Source organism: Hyperolius riggenbachi, chromosome 9 (genome assembly GCF_040937935.1).
Source record: "Hyperolius riggenbachi isolate aHypRig1 chromosome 9, aHypRig1.pri, whole genome shotgun sequence".
NCBI lineage: Eukaryota > Metazoa > Chordata > Amphibia > Anura > Hyperoliidae > Hyperolius > Hyperolius riggenbachi.
Window position 1 is genome coordinate 260,914,258 of NC_090654.1, and position 21,384 is coordinate 260,935,641.

At 43.6% G+C, this 21,384-nt stretch overlaps 1 protein-coding gene across 1 annotated transcript in view; it reads right to left on the minus strand.

Annotated features, from left to right (window-relative positions):
• MNAT1 (MNAT1 component of CDK activating kinase) overlaps positions 1-21,384 on the minus strand; it is a 222,069-nt gene that overhangs the window by 52,175 nt on the left and 148,510 nt on the right. Inside the window, exon 7 of the mRNA XM_068252150.1 lies at positions 18,762-18,883. Coding sequence (XP_068108251.1) covers positions 18,762-18,883 — 122 coding nt within the window. The remainder of the gene's footprint in view (positions 1-18,761; positions 18,884-21,384) is intronic.

The window sequence follows — 21,384 nt, forward strand, 5'->3', positions numbered from 1 at the left end:
GCCAGGAAGAGATGTCACACTTCCTGGTACAGGCCCCGCGTTACTTGGCAACACTTGCTGCCTGTTCACCGCGGCTCACAGTGTGACAATCTAATGCGGTGAGGGCGAATCACATCAGAACTAGCCTTAGACTTTATGGATAGGTGCACACACAGCAGAACACTAGCGTTGCAGAAAAAACTGCGGTTTTGCCGCTAATGGAAGTCTATGGGCCACAGGAAAAAACACATATCAAAAACGCATAACGTGCATTTTCAAAAACGCTGGTTTTGTTGCATGATCTTCAAAAACGCAGCAAAAACGCACATAATGAAAGACAATGGAAACGCAATGGTATGCATTTGACATGTGGTTTTTCTATGCGTTTTTGGGAAAAATAATTTTATGGTGTATTTCTCCTTCCTGTTGTCTTCCTAATGATTTGCATGATATGTAAAAGAAAAACGCATGAAAACCGCATACAGAGCTCCAACCGCAAATACACTAAAATGCACGCAAAATGCTTGTAAAACGCATATGCAGTAAAAAAACGATAACGCAGACGCACCAAAAACACACAAAACAAAATGAAACATGACATAAAAGGCAGCATTTCATGTTATGTGTGCACCCAGCCTATAGGATCTAGAGGTTTTTCTTAGGTAAGTATCTGTTTTTACACCCGAGGTTCGCCTTGGTACACTTCAAATACACCTCACAGTCTGCTATCCTCCCCAAGTCTCTTTAATGCAGCAGGGAAAGCCATGCTAAGCCATACTATCCCAGGAAAAAAAAACATATATAAGTAGATAAATACTTGTTTTACTTACATAACATATTTTTGTACTGTCCAAACTTTAACTTCAGTGAATCTTATATAGTAAATAAAGAGAAAACCGTTTCAGGCATTTTCCATCTTTGCTGACACTAACTGAAGCCAATCCTGATATAATTTTCTCCCTTACTCTATTGTTCACCTAGAAACTGCACTGTCATATCTAGCTTGCTTTGTCAAGACACGTGAGCACAGCATAGACCATACAGTACAAGGTGAACAGAGGTGCCAAAAGAATAAAAATAGATAAAACTTTTAAAACATGGGGAGGCAGTGGTGGACATACCTCCTCCAAGTACTGTAGACACAAAAACATATTTTTAAAACATAGAAAATGTATTGATACACCCTAAGGTTCTTTGCAATGCGTTTCCCAGGTATGACCCCGCCTCATCAGGCAATGGGGTAGGAGTATATAGCAAATGCAGGTCTCAGTCTGGGCCAAGTTGACGTCCACTGTGCCTTGGCCACGCATATCCTCGTATGCGTTCCCGTAGCCAGGAGCATCCTGCATAGCCACAGTATGAGAAAATCTCTACGAGGCCAGCATAGCACGCTCCCGGCGATGGGAACATGAAGGAGGACACGCATGGCCAGGGTCACGCAGGCGCAGTGCACTCCCAACGGTGTGAAGTGAAAGTGAGCCGCAGCGTGAGAACGGAGGACCGTATGGTAACTTTGCGGGCACAGGTCGGCTGCGGGGGGCTGGCAGAAACCCCAGGTAAGTGAAACTCTTATTTTTTTTAGGATATTTCAGTTCCGCTTTAAACATTCAGAAGCTGAGTAAGTAAAGGAATCTTACTTTTTTTTTCTACAGTAAAACTTTTGAACGTATATTTTTCTTTGTTTGTTTTTACAGTCTGTCTTAACAGAGGATAGACTCTCTGGAAATCATTTGATTGTAAAAGTTAAGTTTACAGCCCCATTCTCTACATCCAGTAAGACATTCACACATTTATGCTCATGTTTATCTGCGGCCAGCTACAGGCCACGCCCTCTATTTTATGTTCAGGCTGGAGATTTGCATACACCGAAGTGCGCTTGCCATTGTGCGGCTCTGGTTTCAGTTGAAGACTCCTCAGTGGTTTGGCTTGAGGAAAGAATAATAGGGCTTCATGGACCTTTGGTCAGGTGAATTTATCATTACGCTGTGGCGAGAGGCTCAGCCAGTGCTTGGAACACGCTGTACAACATGTGATTTTCAACTTTTCAGAGTAAAAAGATCCTTCCCCTGCTGGTAGGAAAGGGCGGATAATTGATTAATCTGTCGTACCAGCGCCATATGTCAAAAGCACAAGCCGCATTCATAAAGTGTGTATAAAACAGCGAGCATCTGAAACACAGCTTAACACTTCCAAAACCGAACGCAGAGAAATCGGAGGTGCATCTGAGGACTGAGAGGGCAGCAAAGGGCCTGTGATAGTCACACAGCTGTAATGCTTTCTCCTACATCTGTCTATGTATAGGGGGGACCATGGCTAATGATCTCGTTTATTCATTCATTAGATTGAGAAATTGGGCCGGATTGTCTAGCAAGGCTTATTAGATGATGAGCGACAGACAAACTACCGTAGTTTAGACAGTGGCTTTCCTATCATTGGGCGCAGGGAGGCGTGGCTCACCGGGTGATGGACAGGCAAGGGGGTGTCGCCACGCGGAAGTCAGAAGGTGAGTTGAAATCCTCCACCCGCCCGCCGCACCTGCTGAGCCTTCTTGCCGCCGCTATTCTGGAGGGGAACAGAGCAGAAGGAGGGGACCCAGGTGAGGGAGGGGGGTTCTGGTCCTCCACCCCCACCGCTGTCCCTCCTTCTAGCGCTGCTTCCCCTCCTCCTGATGCAGCTATACTGCCTACACTTGGGGCAACTATGTTAGCTACACTGGGGGCAGCTATGCTAGCTACACTGGGGGCAACTAGGCTGCTAGCTACACTGGGGGCATCTATGCTAGCTACACAGGGGGCATCTATGCTAGCTACACCGGGGGCATCTATGCCAGCTACACTGGGGGCAACTATTCTAGCTACACTGGGGGGAAGCTATACTTTCTATACAGGGGAAGCTATACTATCTATACTGGGGCAACTATATTAACGATACTATAGGCACCTATAATAGCTACCTATACTGGGGCCATTATACTGTGGACAACTATATTACCTATACTGGGGGCAACTATAATAGCTACCTATACTGGGGCAGCTATACTGCGGGCAACTATACTAGCTATCTATACTGGGGGCAACTTCATTACACCTATACCTGGCATTACCTGCCCTGGCACGCATAGTTCGCTGCACTCGCCCCTTTCCTTTTCATTTTTATTTTATTTTCTTATAATACCCAGCACCGGGTGTCAAATGCCCCAGGTACGCCACTGAGTTTAGATTACTTTTATTAAGTGGTTATAATAGTATCACTGAGCTTAAAGGGGGATTGTCAGCCACATAATCAAATTCCATTTACCCACTGCTCTTTGTTTGTTATGCAACCTGTAACCTTACCCTGGCATTAAAAGCTCTCCAATCTATTCAGAAATGTTTCTGTTGTAATAAATATTATCAGCCTGGTTCTAATTTTGACATTGCCAACGAGAAGGAAGCTTGTCATCACCCCTTCCATATTCCTGCTCCTCACTTATTGGCTGAGGGCAGTTCAGTGAGCTGCTGAAATCCAATCTATGCTGTGCTTACATGTGTTTACAAAACAAGCTAGCTATGACAGTGCAGTTTCTAGGAGAGGAAAAAAGTAAGGCCCTGTTCAGACTGTCAGCGTTTGCAGAATGCGTATACATTGAATGAAACGCAAGGTAAAAAACGCATGTGTTTTCTATGCATTCCAATGCGTTCTCTATTGCGTTTTGCACACACATGTGACCCGGGAAACAGAAAAGAATTATGGGAACTGCAGAGGGAAACGTACGCTAAAAACGCAATAGTATGCGTTTTTTTATGCGCGTCCATAGACTTTCATTGCGTCAGTTTCTGTGCGTGACGCACAGAACTGCGTGCAGCAATGCGGATGAGAAATGTATGCGTCTCATACGCATACATGTGAACGAGGCCATTAGAAAACATTAGTAGCCGTTTCTATGCGCAAAATCTGTCTGTATGCGTTCTTGAAAAACGGCTAGGAACGCACATAGTCTGAACAGGGCATAAGGAAGGGAATTACATCAGGATTGTCTTCAGAGGAAAGCAAGATGGAAAAAGCCAGGAACAGAATTCTCTTTATTCACTATATAAAATGTAATGAAATCAAAACATGGACAGTACAATACATTTGTTATGCAAGATAGTATAGCTGTCCATGCTGCTTTAACAATCAAACAAACAAACACAGAACATTTATATCGCGCTTTTCTCCTGGTGGACTCAAAGCGCTAGAGCTGCAGCCACTAGGACGCGCTCTATAGGCAGTAGCAGTCTTAGGGAGACTTGCCCAAGGTCTCCTACCGAATAGGTAGAGACGAGATTCAAACCCAGGTCGCCTGTGTCAGAGGCAGAGCCCTTAACCATTACACTATCCAGCCACTATGCACTATCCAGCCACTTAAGGCATTTGAATTCATGTTGTATTATTCTGCAAGCTGGTAAGCGTATGTTTGGGTAAGCTTGACGTAATGGGTTTAATAGCCAAGTCTTTGGCTGTCCTGTCCTGTGGAACGAAACAGGTCGGGTATATTTTAGTAAAGCTGTGGGAAAGAGGATGGACGCGTGCAGTCAGGTTTAAGATCTTTTTAATTCTTTTTTTTAACACTTACTTGTCTCAAACATAACTAAGCATACCATACCTATATATAAGGGGAGTATATGGTTTGCAATCGTTACATCATGCGCAATGCGCCCCCAGCCGCGGGTACGCAATATAGGACACGCACAGCTGCCTGTGAACTAATGCCTGACCCAGAAGAGGCAGCCAGGGGGCATTTAGGGAGGAAAGGTGGGGCTTGTAGGAGAATGGGGGGAACGGTGGGCATCAGCACAGCTTCCTATACATGCCTGCTCCCCTTGTTTCTCCAAGCATCTTCAGCTCTGGTGTCCCTTAAGTTACAGCATCGTTTTCTAAGTTATGTTACAATGGCGTCAATTCATCAAGCATTACCACATTCAGTAATGCAGAAAACAGTTAACTTTACCGAGCACTTTGGAAAATGTCAATTCATCAACTCAGATTAGTCAAAAATCTTCAATCAGTTGTCCCCCTACAAATGCCAATTTTTGGAAACCCTAACTTTCCGCCTGGTTGGGAATCACGACCCTTCCAGTGGTGGATTACTCACAACTTTTTAACCATTTCCAATTTCCTGGTCAACAATCGCCTTCCAAATTGGATAACATTCCGTTCCCATACATTATTTCCACCTAAAGAACACTTTAGGGCCCTACAAATCTTTCATTTTCTAAGTGCACTAAGCCAACCCACACTCCCTTTACCTCCACACACTACTTATGAACACTGGTGTGACCAGAGACCTCTGGAGGGCGGACTTACCTCTTACCTCTACTCGGTTATATCCCAACCCCTGGAAACTGTAAAGATCCCAACGATGACAGCTTGGGAAGCTGATCTAGGCACGTCCCTTACACTTAAACAATGGTCTAAATGTTGCCTTACCTTGGCTAAAGGTAGTAGCTACTTTTCACATATAGAAACAAACTTTAAAATTCTCCATCGCACATATCTCACCCCTCAGAAACTACATGCCATGTCTAAAGACAAATCTCCCTGCTGTTTTAGGCAATGTGGTCAATTAGGCGATATGGCCCATATCTGGTGGTTTTGCCCTATAGTTCAAAAATACTGGGCTCAGGTGGCCTCCATAATAGGCACGGCCCTTGAAATATCCCTCTCACCAGACCCACTTCAGCTACTCCTTGGGCATAAGCCGCAAAAGTGGAAATATCCACATCACAGACTTGCGCAACATATAGCCAAAGCGGCCAGACTCCACATTGCTCGCCAATGGTTGAAGCCAACTTTATAACTTGAAATGACAGACTCCATAATTATAGAGATCCTAATAGCCGAAAGGTTATTAGCCATAATCAACGACACTACCATATCCTTCACGCGTACTTGGCAACCCTGGCTTTCGGCCTCATCAGCTTTAGGCCTATGATCCAGTGCCCTCTCCTTCTAGGAGCACCACTATACGCCAATTAGATTTTCAAAGAACTATGTAGTTACATTGCTATAAGAATAATCATCTGACCTGTTTGTTCATTTGTTCGACGTTTAGCCAACAATTGACTTTTGCTTTTAATGTAACACTGCCCCTGACTAAGGGTCTATTCAATTGCTGTCAATTTCCACTGTAAAAATTAATAAATACTTTTTGAAACTAAAATGTCAATTCATCAAGGCTGTTACTGCATGGCAAGCAGAAATTACTGAGCAGTGAGGTAAATTACCGACTTGTGCGGTAAACACCTCCAACAAATGTCATTCAATTCATGGTTACACCATGCGGTAAAACACAGTACCATTACCGGCAGTTCTCCATGGTCTGAAACAGTGGGGGGCTCACAGATTTCACAGAAGCAGAGACGGATTACCTATGACTGATAGGAGCAGAGCCCTGCAAGTCCTGCTGATCAGATTTTGATAGGTTCAAAGGCTTCTCGGGTGGAACAAGCTTTTCTAACCCCCCCCCCCCTCCCCCAGGCATCAAGCAGAGAGATCTGAACAAAAGAGGCTTCCCCTGTGGTCGTTCCATCGTTTAATCCATTAGGTTCCTGTTTGAAGATGTGGAGGCGCTAGTGAGGAAATCACCTAAGCAGGGCATGTGTAATGTTGCCTGGAAGTTCATCTAAGCTGTGGCAATTAAATAAAATGTTAAGAAAGACTAACAGAAAGATTAAAGAGCGAGCAGAGGCAGTAAAACAAACATGTACATTCTAAAGGGATGTCGGGGTGCCTCTTACTATTGTAATGCCGTCACTGCACGGAACAGCTTGTAATAACACAGAGACAGCTACACACTCTTCTGCTGTTATTGAAAAGGTTTTTGTCAATGGGCTTTGGTAAATTATAGAACTTCCACTGCATCTGTGCAAATATTGATGATTTTGCAAAAAAAATAAAATAAAAATCTAAAATACTGAATGCGGTATTTTCCTGACTTTTTTTTTAATCGAACAGCCTTTAATGAATTGACACCATTGTGTCAGACAGTTTCAGTTTGGCTCAACAGAATTATACATGAAAACGGATGTGCTGAGAGGACAATGAACAGTCCGGGTATGAACAGTTGTCCAAGTTCAGTCAGGGTCACAATGCTGGCCTGAGGCCGGTATGTCACACGGCTAAACCACCCAAATAGTTGAGGGGAAGAAGTCGGCTGTTCAGGAGATAGTTGACCAGTTGGCAAGTGAAGACACACATGCCAGAAGGACAACAGAATATGAATATCAAAGGGCTGCTACATCAGGGCTACTGATGAGATGGAGAACCCCATCCCTGATACCGTATACTGGTACACCAGCCACTCACAATACACGCATTATCACTGGCGGGGAGCACACTTGTCCACGCAAAAAGCAGCATGCGTTTTCATGTACAATGTGTTTTTATTTGCGTTTTCTGTGTGTGTTCTTCATTAACCTCTTCGATACCAGCAGTCTCTGGCCCAAAATCGCATACATATCCTAAGAGAGGGAAGCCTCAGGATCTACTGAGGCTCCCCTCTCTGATCTACAGCCACCAGTTGGTGAGCTCTTCTTCCTGATGCGGGGTCGCACAGTAGCCTCGCGAGCCTGCACAGTACCACAGTGTAGGGCTGAACGATTATTGGTTTTAAACCGAGAATCGTGATCAGGGGCTATAACAGGCAGCGAGTGTTGCCAAGTAATGCGGGGCCTGTGCCAGGAAGGGTGACATCACTTCCTGGCGGCAGCCACCGTTGCCATGCAACACCCGCTGCCTATTCATCGTGGCTCACCGCGCGACAATCTAATGCGGTAAGGCCGAATCACATCAGAACTTACTGCAGGAGGGAGCGGGGAGCAGAGGAGGGGGCGGGGAGAGGAGCATGTATCAGCGGTGAGGGGGATCTGCTGCATATATACAAAGGGAAGAGGGGAAGTGTATGTGCCTATATATGCTAAAGGGGGGGGGGGGGAGTTCTGCCTATACTAAAGGGGGATCTGGCTATATACACTAAAGGGGGGTCATCTGCCTTAAAGGGGAACTTCAGCCTAAACAAACATACTGTCATTAAAGAGAACCCGAGGTGGGTTTGAAGAATATTATCTGCATACAGAGGCTGGATCTGCCTATACAGCCCAGCCTCTGTTGCTATCCCAAACCCCCCTAAGGTCCCCCCTGCACTCTGCAATCCCTCATAAATCACAGCCACGCTGTTGACAAACAGCTTGTCAGAGCTGGCTGTGTTTATCTCTATAATGTCAGTCTGCTGCTCTCCCCGCCTCCTGCAGAACTCCAGTCCCCGCCTGCATCCCTTCCCTCCCTGCTGATTGGAGGGAAGGGACGGGGGCAGGGACCGGAGCTATGCAGGAGGCGGGGGAGCAGCTGAGACTGACACTACAGATGTAAACACAGCCTCACAGCACGTCTGTGATTTATGAGGGAATGCAGAGTGCAGGGGGACCTTAGTGGGGTTTGGGATAGCAACAGAGGCTGGGCTGTATAGGCAGATCCAGCCTCTGTATGCAGATAACATTCTTTAAACACACCTCGGGTTCTCTTTAAGTTACATTAGTTATGTTAATTAGAATAGATAGGTAATATAATCTCTTACCCACCCCGTTTTAAAAGGACAGGCAAATGTTTGTGAATTATGGGGGCTGCCATCTTTGTCATGGGGGCAGCCATCTTTTTGGTTGAAAGGAGGTGACAAGGAGCAGGAGACACAGTTCCAACTGTCCTGTGTCCTGATCACCCCTCCCAGCAGCACACGCTAGGCTTCAAATGTCAAATTCAAAATGTAAAAAAAAAAAAAAAAAAATTGCACCAAAACAGCAGAACGAGAACAACAACATCAGAAATCCCATCATGCCTTGCACAGCATTAGGGGAAAAATGCCCGGGCAGTTTTTTTCTGTGCAGCTAAAAATGAGGCTTGTATAAGAGAAAAAAAGTTCTGATGCTGTGAAACAGTTAAAGAAACACCAGGCCTTTTCAGTGCTGCTGAGTCAATTTTTAGTCCGGAGGTTCACTTTAACTAAAGGGGGGATCTGGCTGTAAACATTAAGGGTGGGGAACTATCTATTTCTGACAGAAATTGTGCAATTCAATCTTTTCCTAAAATTGTTCAGTCCTACCACAGTGCCCGCGGCTCTGGCTTACTGCACATGCGTGGGCGGGCCGGGTCGTGTATTGCATGGTCACCCTGGAGCCGGAGGAGCTGCCCGGCCCCGTTAGGATTAGCGACAATGCCTTGTTGCTAATCTTCTGGAGGGCTACGCTCAGCGACAGGGGACAACACAGCAGGAAGGGAAGCCTCAATAGGATCCTGAGGATTCCCACTCTTTAGGAACGTATCTGACGTTGTATACCCGAGCTTCGGCTTTGGTACTCTTTAAGGACCAGAGACTGCTGGTACCAAAAACTGGGCTTACCGACATCATGCCGCATGGAATCCCCACTGTCGCCATTCACCCATCGCTAAAGCCCACTCGCCCTGCTGTTGGTATGACAGCAGAGCTCTGTGAGCTGGTCAGGAGTCGATTTCATTGGCTCCTGACCCTGTGATCAGTGTGAGCCAATAAGTTTGGCTCACAGTGCTCATGTGATCAGGAGCCAATGAAATAGACTCCTGACCAGCTCACAGAGCTCTGCTGTCATACCAACAGCAGGGCGAGTGGGCTTTAGCGATGGGAGAACGGCATGATTATCGGGGGCATTCAGCGGGGTAGTTGAAATCTACGCCCTGGCAGAGATAGCAGGTCACAAATAGGGCACAGATTTCAACTCATCCGGAAGCGGTTTATATGCCTTCTCGACAAGCGAGAACAGGAAAAACATCAACACGTGTGCACGCACGCACGCACACAGATACACACACAGTGATTCGCATTTGGTAAGCAAAAATGGCAGAAAGCCATTTTGCAATTTATTGTGTGGACCACAGACTTTGATTTCATACAATTTTATTGGTATTTTATGCTATGCAATTTCATGTGCCTGGGATTCAAATAAGTGTGCTCCCTGTCTTAAAGTGTATCCAAGGCAATATGCGACATGATGAGATACACATGTATGTACAGTACAAAACATTAATAACCAGGCTGTTTTACTTGTTTATTTTGCTACCTGAAAGAGTTAATTTTCAGGCATGCAAGTGACAGCTTTTGTCCCATCAGAACCTTGTTGGTAATAGTAAATAGTAATAGTAAACATCACTGATGGGCTAATTACAGCCATAAAAGCTTTCCTGGCAGAATAACACTTCTGAGGACCGGGGAGAGAGAGAGAAAAAGGTCAATAGTTCATGTATTTTATCTCTGGGACACTTAATAGGCTGCCACCGAGCAGAGACAATAAAACATTTAATCCATTATGTTAATGCTCAGATATAAAATAAAACCATGGGATATCTAAAAAAGGGTTATTTTTAGGAGTAGGAGGATAAATACAATTGTTCATCTCATCAGTTTATTTTCACCTCAGGTTCACTTTAACCCCTTGCCGACCACGTAACACCGATTGGCGTGAACGCGGCGGCAGCCCCAGGACCGCTCCACACCAATTGGCGTAAAGTCCTGGGGCAGAGTTTTGCAGGAGATCGCGCACGCCTATGCGTGAGCATCTCCACTCCATCATCAGTCTCCAAGCGCTAGGAGACTGTCAGACGGTGAAACTTCTTAGACAGCTATTTACTCTGCACAGCGCTGCGATCTATGACAGAGCTGTACTGGGGACAGCCGTGTGACACGGCTGTCCCCCTGGGCTGAAAAGAAGCAATCTGCTCTCATAGGCTGAAGCCTATGACAGTCAATCGCACTGATTGGCTGGCAGGGGGAGGGAGGGTTAAAAGAAAAACAATAAAAACATAGGGAAATTGTTTTTTAACAAATATTTATTTGTTTTATTTAACAAACAAACATTGGGGGAGCGATCACAGCCCACTAACAGAGAGCTCTGTTGGTGGGCAGAAAAGGCACTTGTGTGCTGAGTTGTACGGCCCTGCAGCAAGGCCATAAAGCTGCAGTGGCCTAATTTGTAAAAAATGGCCTGGTCACTAGCGGGGGGTTTAAGCCCATGGTCCTTAAGTGGTTAAAGTGAACCTGTGTATGAGCATGGCCATACTACAGCTGTGCCTGGGCTGTAAGTCTAAGTCATTCGTCCATAAGCAGCTCTGTCCAACTGTGCAGGCATCACCATACTCTCAGCCACAATACAGCCACGCTCATGCAAGAGGACCACAGCCACAAACTGTCAGAGGCTCCTGGGCAACGGGGGTGGTCTCGAGGAGGGTGTGGGAAGCCTAAGGAGGAGGATCCAGAGAGTTCCTTCTTCCTGGGTAAGTATTGAACTCATTATTTATAAAACCATGTCGGGTTTGCTTTAAGAGAACCTGAACTGAAAATGACAAGTCAAAATAACCATACACAGGTCATACTTACCTCCTGTGTAGTCTTCTCCTCAATCTCTTTCTCCTCTCCTGCTTCCTGTTTGTCCACTGTGATCAATGGAATTCTCCGTCCTCTATTTTAAACATGGTCATTACCCCATAACAGCTTCCTGGTCAGCACACTGTTAAATTGTAATATCACCCACTTAAAGAGGCACTTAAGTCTCGCAAAAAAAATGAGTTTTACTCACCTGGGGCTTCCTTCAGCCCCCTGCAGCCGATCGGTGCCCTCGCCGTGTCTGTACGATCCTCCCTGGTGACCACTTCCGGTTTCGCCATCAGGACCCGACAGGCTGGGAATGCGAGTGATTATTTGCGTTCCCAGCCACAATATCACCCCCTATTGCTGCTATTGCGGCAAGGAGGGCGCAATAGCAGCAATAGGGGGCGATATTGTGGCTGGGAACGCAAATAATCACTCGCATTCCCAGCCTGTCGGGTCCTGACGGCGAAACCGGAAGTGGTCGCCGGGGAGGACGGGAGAATCGCACAGACACGGTGAGGGCACCGATCGGCTGCAAGGGGCTGAGGGAAGCCCCAGGTGAGTAAAGCTCGTTTTTTTTGCAAGACTTAAGGTTCACTTTAAGTCATAGGGAAACATGGGCATTACCTTGCACATTCAGTTGTAACTGACAGCTGCTGATATATAACTGACAGCAACTGGTATATTTCAGTTGTGGAAGGGACTGACTGTAAGAAGAAAAATGGTGAGCTTCTGAAAGGAACTGACTGTGAGGTAAGTATGTAATATGCATTTGCAGCTACGTCATGTTTATTTTAAATAATTTTACTGGCTTCAGGTTCCCTTTAAAGCGGTATAAAACCCTGACAAAATATCATATATGCCATACGGTTATCATATTTGCATTTGTGCATAAGTATTATTCATTTAGAAATTACAAGTTCCCAAAAGTACAGTTTTTTGCTTTGACAGCTGCCTTTGCATTTTATTCATAACTGGTTTTATTCATTATGTATTGAAGGCAGAAATGCTTTGAGTGTCTGCCTGTGTCCAGGAGCTTCTCCACAGTCAGAGAATGTGTCCCATTCCTCACTTGATACAATTAAGTAAACACAAGATAACATTATCTACACTGATTCCTCCAGATTTCTCTGCACTGAATTTTGAAGTCCTGTGTGTAACCCTTTGAATGCTGTTCTAGTACAAAAAAAAATGCTGGTTGTATATTATATGCTGTAAATAATATTTTAGAGCAAAAAAGAAATGCTGGGTTTCATTCCGCTTTAAGAAGAATCTGCAGATCCCAGCAGAGAATGGCTGAATAGTGTAACGGTGAAGGGCTCTGCCTCTGATACAGGAGATCGGGTTTTGAATCTTGGTTCTTCCTGTTTAGTAAGCCAGCACCTATTCAGTGAGGAGTTCTTGGGCGAGACTCCCTAACGCTGTTACTGCCTGCGGAGTGCACTTTAGTGGCTGTTACTTTGAGTCTGACAGGAGAAAAGCGCTGTACAAATACTGAAAGTATTATTAAAGCAGGAAGATTAGCCATACTATGCAAGAGGAAAAATAACACATATATAAGTAGATACATACTTGATCTACTTATACAGTATAACACATGTATTGTACTGTCCACATTTTGAATTCAGTGAATTTTATATAGTAAATGAAGAGAATTATTTTCCTGGTTGGGACCGTGTCTGTTTCCCACAGTTTGAGGCTAAATCCTGATGTCATTTCCTCCATTAACTTATTTTCTTTTCTCCTCCAATCGTTTTTTTTTTTTATAGATTCTTTATTTATACAAAATTTTTATAAATATAAATAACTCGTATTCACATACCGTTCATTTTATATTGTCGTCAAAATGCTGATTTTAATACAAAAAAGACCAAACCCCAAACATCAGAAAAAGAAAACACAAACAACAGAAAAAAAAACTAGTATAAGAGAGGCAACGATAGATATCTTCTTATCCTGTCAGGGATCACTAAACTCTTTCTTATAGACTCTATCTACCTTTCCCAAACCTACTCCTTTTCTTTTTGCTAATAGATACCTCCCCTATCTACGACTCTCATACTTCTCAAACACCTCACACTCTCGCACATCCCTTCACATCCATACACGAGGGAGGTCAAAACCGAGGGCAAGGCTCCGAATCCTACAGAGCAACCGTTCATGTCCATCGGCTTCCATTAATTAAGTTCCCCAATGAATGCCGCTATCTTTTTCCCTCTTCCTCTTCACTTCCCATTCTCCTAAATTCTTCAGTCTCAATAAAGTCACTCCATCCCCTCCAGGCCTCTTGTGCTATGGTCTCTCCTTCTCTATTTTCTTGCACAAGCTTTTCCATTCGATATATGTACATTACTTCTCTCAACCATTCTCCAACGGATGGGACATGTTCAGATCTCCACCTTCTAGCTATTTGTATTCTCGCTGCATTTATTAAATGCCTCAATATGGATTTTTTATATCTTCTAATACTTAAAGAATTGGCATGTAGAAGGTAGAAATCTGGGTCTCCTGGCAAAGCCAGTCCAGTTATTCTTTCCATATACTTTTTAACGTCTGCCCAATAGGGTTTAATTTTCTGACAGCTCCAAAAAATATGGATCAGGGACCCCTCCTCCCTCCCACATCTCCAGCATCCCGGATCTGTTCTTGGGAACATCTTACTTAATTTACTAGGGGTATAATACCACCTACTTAGAAGTTTAACCCCAGACTCCTGTATTCTTGTGGAGATTGAACTCCTATATGTATGATATAATATTTTCTTCCAATCCGTATCTGTATATTCCTTTTGTAAATCTAGTTGCCATTTAGTTCTCCACTTCCTTGTCGGATCTTGTTGATAATTTATCAACTCGTAGATCCTCGAGAGGTAGCCTCTAAGCTGGGTCTTCTCAGTGCACATTTTCTCAAAGGGCGTAAGCCCCCTGGAAAATTCCTCTCTTGTCCCTTGTGATCTCATAAATGACCTATACTGCAGCAGACTCCATTGATCTACACCTAGATTCTGTGGGGATTCCCAGTGGCCATCTTTGATCAGCATATATGCTCTCAATTGCTGGTGACCAATAATTTGCCTTTCCGAGCTCTTTTTCCTATATCCAGGAATAAAATCTGGATTATCCGAAATCGGAAGTAAGGGTGAGGGTGATGTTATTAATTGTGCCCTATTGACATATAGATGAAATGTTTGCAAGGAGTTATTTAAAAAACAGCCAGCTGGGTGAGCTATCTGAACTTTCTTATTCATCCATGGGATCCCTGTTAAGGGTATATTTATCAAGTATTGTTCCATTTCTGCCCAGACTTTTTCTTTATTATTTTTATGCCAGTCTACTATTCTAATCAAAGCGGCTGCGGCGTGATATAGCTGAGGATTTGGGACTGCTAGTCCACCTCTTTCCTTAGGCTGTGTCATCAATTTATAATTTATCCGTGGTGGTTTAGAGTACCAGATAAATCTGAGGAAATCCTTTCTCAACTGCACAAAAAACTTCACAGGTACCTTAATTGGTACTGATTGAAACACATACAGTAACCTTGGCATAATATTCATTTTCAGAATACGAATTCTTCCAAACCAAGAAAACTCTGGCCTATTCCAGTGATTCAAATCTCTTTTCACTTCTTGTGCCATAGTTTTATAATTATTTTGATATAATTTCTGTATGTCCGGTGAAATATTTATCCCTAGGTACCTCAGTGTGCCTGATACCCATCTAATGGGGAAATTCCCTTTAAGCTGTTCCAATTCCTTCTGTTGTATCGCTACTCCCAAAGCCTCACACTTTGCCCAGTTGATTTTAAATTTTGAAAGAAGACCATATCGTTTAAATTCTGCCATAAGACATGGAAGGGAAACCATTGTACCTGTTAGAAAAAATAAGAGGTCATCCGCGTATGCGGTGACCTTATGAACCGTACTTCCAACCTTTAATCCACCTATGCTGACGTCTGCCCTCACCCTCCTCAGGAATGGTTCCAATGTCAGTACAAAAATCAGGGGGGAGAGGGGACAGCCCTGCCGAGTACCGTTAAATATCTGCAATGACTCCGATAGTATTCCATTAACCTTAATCCTTGCCGACGGTAATGAGTACAAACTCATGATTCTTCCCATCATATTTTCACCCAGCCCTATATGTCTCAAAATTGCTTTTATAAAGTCCCAGTCTACCCTGTCAAATGCCTTCTCGGCATCTGTCGAGAGGCACATGACAGGGGACCTGGCCGATTCAGCGTGTTGCATTAGCATTATTGCTCTCATGACATTGTCTCGTGCCTCCCTACGTATCACAAATCCTGCCTGGTCTACATGTACCAGGTCTGGGAGTAACTTCGCCAATCGGGTTGCCAGAATATGTGTAAATAGCTTAAGATCCACATTAAGAAGCGCTATTGGCCTATAACTGGTACATAGTGCCGGATCTTTTCCTTTTTTCAAAATAACCGTTACTAGTGACTGCAGTGAATCTCTCCCCCATCCTGTATGGCCGTCTCCTCTCCCCGCTAATGAGTTTACACCTTCCATCAAGTATGGTGCCAAAGTGTCTCTATAGTTCTTGTAATACTCTGCTCCAAACCCATCGGGACCCGGTGACTTACCCGTCTTCGAGGTGGCTATTGCCTCCCTCACCTCCTCCAGTGTGATTGGATCCTCCAATTTCTGTCTATCTTCCTCATTAAGTTTTGGCATCTCTGCCTCCTCAATGTATTCTTCTATTTCTCTACGTCTTCTCTCTTTATGTTCCTCAGTTTCCTCTCTGCCTATCCCATATAGTTGTGCATAAAATTCTCTAAAGATTCTAGCTATCGATTCGCTTCTATGATGTTTTTTGGACTGCGTATCATTTATATAAGGAATATAATTTGCTTGTTGTTGTGTTTTAAGAGCTCTAGCTAAAAACTTACCTCCTTTGTTCCCATATTCGTAATAAGTCCGCTGACATCTCTGAAAAGCAAATCTAGCTCGCGTATACATCAATGTTCTATATTTCTCCCTTTCAGCCGTTAACTCCCTAAGTGTTTCTTCTACTGTTAGTCCTTTATGCTGTCGTTCAAGTCTTGCTATGTTTGCTAATAACTCTTCCCTTAGTTTTTCCCTCTCCTTATTAAGTCTACTTCCTTCCTGAATTAGATTTCCCCGAATAACACATTTATGTGCCTCCCAAACAGCGAGGGGGGACATATCCTCAGATTTATTCAGGTTAAAATATGTTTCTATGCTCTTCAATATCCTATCTCTTACATCTTCTTTCTGTAGCAGGTATGAGTTCAATCTCCATTAAAAGGATTTATGTTTCTTAGTTTCTAGATTAACTTTCAAGAACACAGGAGAATGGTCCGATAGGGTCGAGCAACCGATGTTTGCTTCCACCCGTTCAGAAAGTAGATTATGTGATACAAAAAAATAATCAATACGAGAGTACATTTTATGCAAAGGGGAGAAATATGTATAGTCCCTCGTTGTAGGATGCTGAAGACGCCAAACATCACATAATTGTCTATCTTGTAGCATCTTCCTAACCCTTCTAATACCTTTATAAGTAAGGAAGGTTTTATCGGAGGAAGAGTCTATCAACGGATCTAATGTAAGATTTAAATCCCCGCCAATTACTACTGTTCCTTCCGAGAAGTCGTCAATTGCCCCCATAAGCTGATGGAGAAAATCTAATTGCTTGTTATTAGGGGCGTAGTAAGTTCCCAGCGTTATTTTCCTGGAATTATACATTCCCTTTACCAGGAGGATTCTCCCCTCTGTATCTCTATAAATCTCCTGGTCCTCCAGGGAAACCCCTCTAGCGAAGACAATTGCTACCCCTCTTTTTTTAGCGTCCGCCGCACAACTATATATGGCATTAGGAAATCTTTTATTAGTTAATTTTGGGTGGTCCGGGGTTTTAAAATGGGTCTCTTGGATCATTGCTATCCCAACTCCCATTTTATATATTTCTTGGAGGAAAGAAGACCTCTTCTCGGGTTTATTAAGACCGCGGGCATTCAGGGACACAATTTTAAGGTGCGCCATTATATTTCCTAGGGCTCTGTATTCTCTTCCCCTCAGCACAGCCCATCTTCCATCTGACCTCCCCCGTGTACCGGCCATTCACTCCCTCACTTCCAGCATCACTCTCTCTTTCACTCCCTTTCAGTTTGAATGTACACCTCACACTATGTCCATCCAATTCTTCTTGTGAGTGGACATCATCCACTCCTACCCTCCTATTGAGAGCTTTTGAGCATCGCGCTCCTAACCTGTAGGGTGATCCCCCATATCTACTCCTACCTCTTTTGGGCATTCGGCCCCAGGGGGTAATCGTACTAGGTAACACCTAAGGGCATAAGTCTCCGTCCCCGTCCCCAAACCTCCTCCCACTTTTCCTATCTGAGCAAAAACAGCAGAAAGAAAAAAAAAAAAAGAAAAAAAAATAAAAAAGCCAGCACCTATTCAGTGAGGAGTTCTTGGGCGAGACTCCCTAACGCTGTTACTGCCTGCGGAGTGCACTTTAGTGGCTGTTACTTTGAGTCTGACAGGAGAAAAGCGCTGTACAAATACTGAAAGTATTATTAAAGCAGGAAGATTAGCCATACTATGCAAGAGGAAAAATAACACATATATAAGTAGATACATACTTGATCTACTTATACAGTATTAGGCCTCTTGCACACTACAAGCAATTCAGATTCAGATTCCGCTTTTTAATCTGTTTTTACTTCCGATTCAGATTCAGATTTGCAGTTTGCTCCTTGCACACTGTAAATCTGAATCTGAATCGGAGGTAAAAACTGATTAAAAAGCGGAATCTGAATCGGAATCGCGTGCAGTGTGCAAGAGGCCTAACACATGTATTGTACTGTCCACATTTTGAATTCAGTGAATTTTATATAGTAAATGAAGAGAATTATTTTCCTGGTTGGGACCGTGTCTGTTTCCCACAGTTTGAGGCTAAATCCTGATGTCATTTCCTCCATTAACTTATTTTCTTTTCTCCTCCAATCGTTGAGTCACTCAGCCTTGCTTGTAAACACGAGTGAGCAGAGGATCATGTTTCAGCTAGGCAGCTCCACACTGCAGTCTGCTCAGCCAATCAGGTGGGAGGGAAGATGACAAGCCTCCCTTCTCTCACTGCCCTTGGCGATGGCGCAGAAAAGAGCCTGGGGGACTGAAAGAATATAAGAACAGCAGAGAGATTCCGGAATAGATTGGAGAGCTTGTACTGCAGAGGGAGATTTCTGGCAGTATTTTAAACACACTGCAGTGTTTAAATAGAATTTGGTTTTGTGGCTGACAATGGCTCTTTAAAGAACTATACAATCATTCAAAGGTAGCCTGTTTTCAGTGAACAAATCCAGGCAGAATGATGAGCACACTTACCCCTGTCTTCCCAGGATTTCTATAGGAGGAACAGCCGGACCATTGGTTTCTATGTGGATGGGCTTGTAGCGATACAAAGCTTCCTCCAGCTTCGGCATCGGAACAGAAGACAGATGCTGACCCTGTACATAAAAAAACAAAAGAACAATTAACCTCTTGAGGACCAGAGGTTTACACCCCCCCCCAGTGACCAGCCCATTTTTTACAATTCGACACTTCACAACCTTAACGGTTTATTGCTCGTCATACAACTTAGTATCCAAATTAATTTTACCTCCTTTTGTTCCCACTAATAGAGCTTTCTTTAGGCGGTATTAGATTGCTGCTGCTATTAAAAGGGTTATTTTATTAATCCAAAAAAATGACATTTTTGTAGATTTTTTAAAATATTTCCCCCTTAAACCCCCCCCCCCCCTTAATTGGCCCTAGACTAACATACACACACACTATACTATACATACAAAGGCATATGCCTGTGATGAGGATTACATTGTGAGCCCCTCTGAAGGACAGTTAAAGGGAACCTAAACTGAAAAGGATATGGATTTCTCCTTTTAAAATACCAGTTGCCTGACTCTCCTGCTGATCCTGTGTCTCTAATAATTTTAGCCACAACCCCTCAACAAGCATGCAGATCAGATGCTCTGACTGACGTCAGACTGGATTAGCTGCATGCTTGTTTCAGGTGTGTGATTCAGCCACTACTGCAGCCAAAGAGATCAGCAGGACAGACCAGCAACTGGTATTGTTTAAAAGGAAACATCCATATCCCTCTCAGTTTAGGTTCCCTTTAAGTGACAAGGCACTCCTTTGTACAGTGCTGCACAAGATCACAGTGCCATATAATTTTTTTTTATATTATAACTGTTAAAAACAGCCTGCCAGCTCCAATCGCGGGCTGGCAGGCTGATCGCTGCGGCTCTGTGTTTACTGATGGGAGTTCGCACTCATGCGAGCTCCTGTCTAATCTCGCACAAAACAAAAAAGCACACAAAACTGTAATAAGATCTCATCCGTTGTCAGCTGAAGGCTATGGGAGGGAGTCCGTGGTGACATTTACCCACTTCTCCCATAGGGGCAAAAGGGAACTTGAAATGAGAGGGATATGGAGACTGCCATATTTATTTCCTTTTAAACAAAACCAGTTGCCTGGCTGTCCTGCTGGTCGTCTGCCTCTAATACTCTTAGCCACAGACCCTGAACAAGACTGCAGCAGATCAGGTACTCTGACTGAAGACTGCTTGGTTGTATGCTTGTTTTAGGTTGTTTCAGGTGTGTGATTCAGACACTACTGCAGCCAAAGAGATCAGCAGGACGTCCAGGCAATTGGTATTGTTTATAAGTATGTAAATAGTTCATCCTCCAGATACCTCTTGCTTGAGAGAGAGAGAGAGAGAGAGAGAGAGAGAGAGAGAGAGAGAGAAAGAGAGAGTGTGCATGTGCGTGTGGTGGGGCTTATTATAGATTATGTTTGGTGCAATGCTTCCACAGTCTGAAAAGGTGAACAACACTACAGGAAAGCTACACTGTTATAAACTGATAAGAGAAGCAGTCATGTGACTGATAATTAGAACCACAAAAATGAATGGGGATTTTTTTTTATTTCATTTTCTCTTCCCCCCCCCCCCCCCCCCCCTCAGATTAGTCACCTGCTCAACTAAAAGAAAACATAGCTTCATTGCTGTGCTCCTGTGTTGAGCTGTGCTATCATCATTGTATATTTATGCACAACTTCTGTATATATTTTTTTCTATACACCCCCTCAGGGGAAAATAAACTTTCGCAATCAATCACGCAAACCTCCAGATTAAAACATTCACACGACTACACACCACAAACGTCTAACTCCGCCCTGGATCTTAAGTCTTCCCAAAAGACTCTGGGCCCACAACTACAGATAGTGTTTCTTCTGCCTTACTCTCGATAATTCAAAATTCCTGCCCATGTTTTACCCCATTTATTTAGTTTTTTACCAGGGGATGGCTCATTTGACTCCCACTCTTCCACTTCCAAAAAACTACCCATCTCTTGTAACCACTCACTTAAACTTATCGGATTTACATTTTTCCAGTTTTGGGCTATCAATCTTTTGGCCACTGTAGCCGCAGGTATTGTCAAGGTATCATCCACTTCCTCCACACAGGTCGCCCTTTCCCCAAAAATTAGAACACGGTTGCTAAAATTACGGTACATGAATTTGGAACCCGCCGATTACAAAATAATTCTATTTCTTGCCATATCTTTGCAATAATCGGACAGGTCCACCACATATGGTTGAGTGAACCTTTCTCAATATTGCATCTCCAACACCTTTCATCTGAACTCCCTCCTCTCATTCTTCCCAAACGCGAGGGTGAAATATACCATCTTGCCAACACCTTATAATTGACAAGGAGGGTGATTTAGATTGGCCGAAAAATCTTTAAAAATATCTGGATACCACAAAATCCTAGATACCAGCTTGTCAATTATAAGGTTTTTATTTCATTTTCTCAATGAGTTAAAGCAAGCCTGAAGTAAAGTAATTAATAGTATGTGTAGTACTGAGAATGAATGAAAAGAAAAGAGTCTCATATTTTTATTTTCAGTTACACGTTTTTTTTTCTTCGTTTTTTTTCTTTTT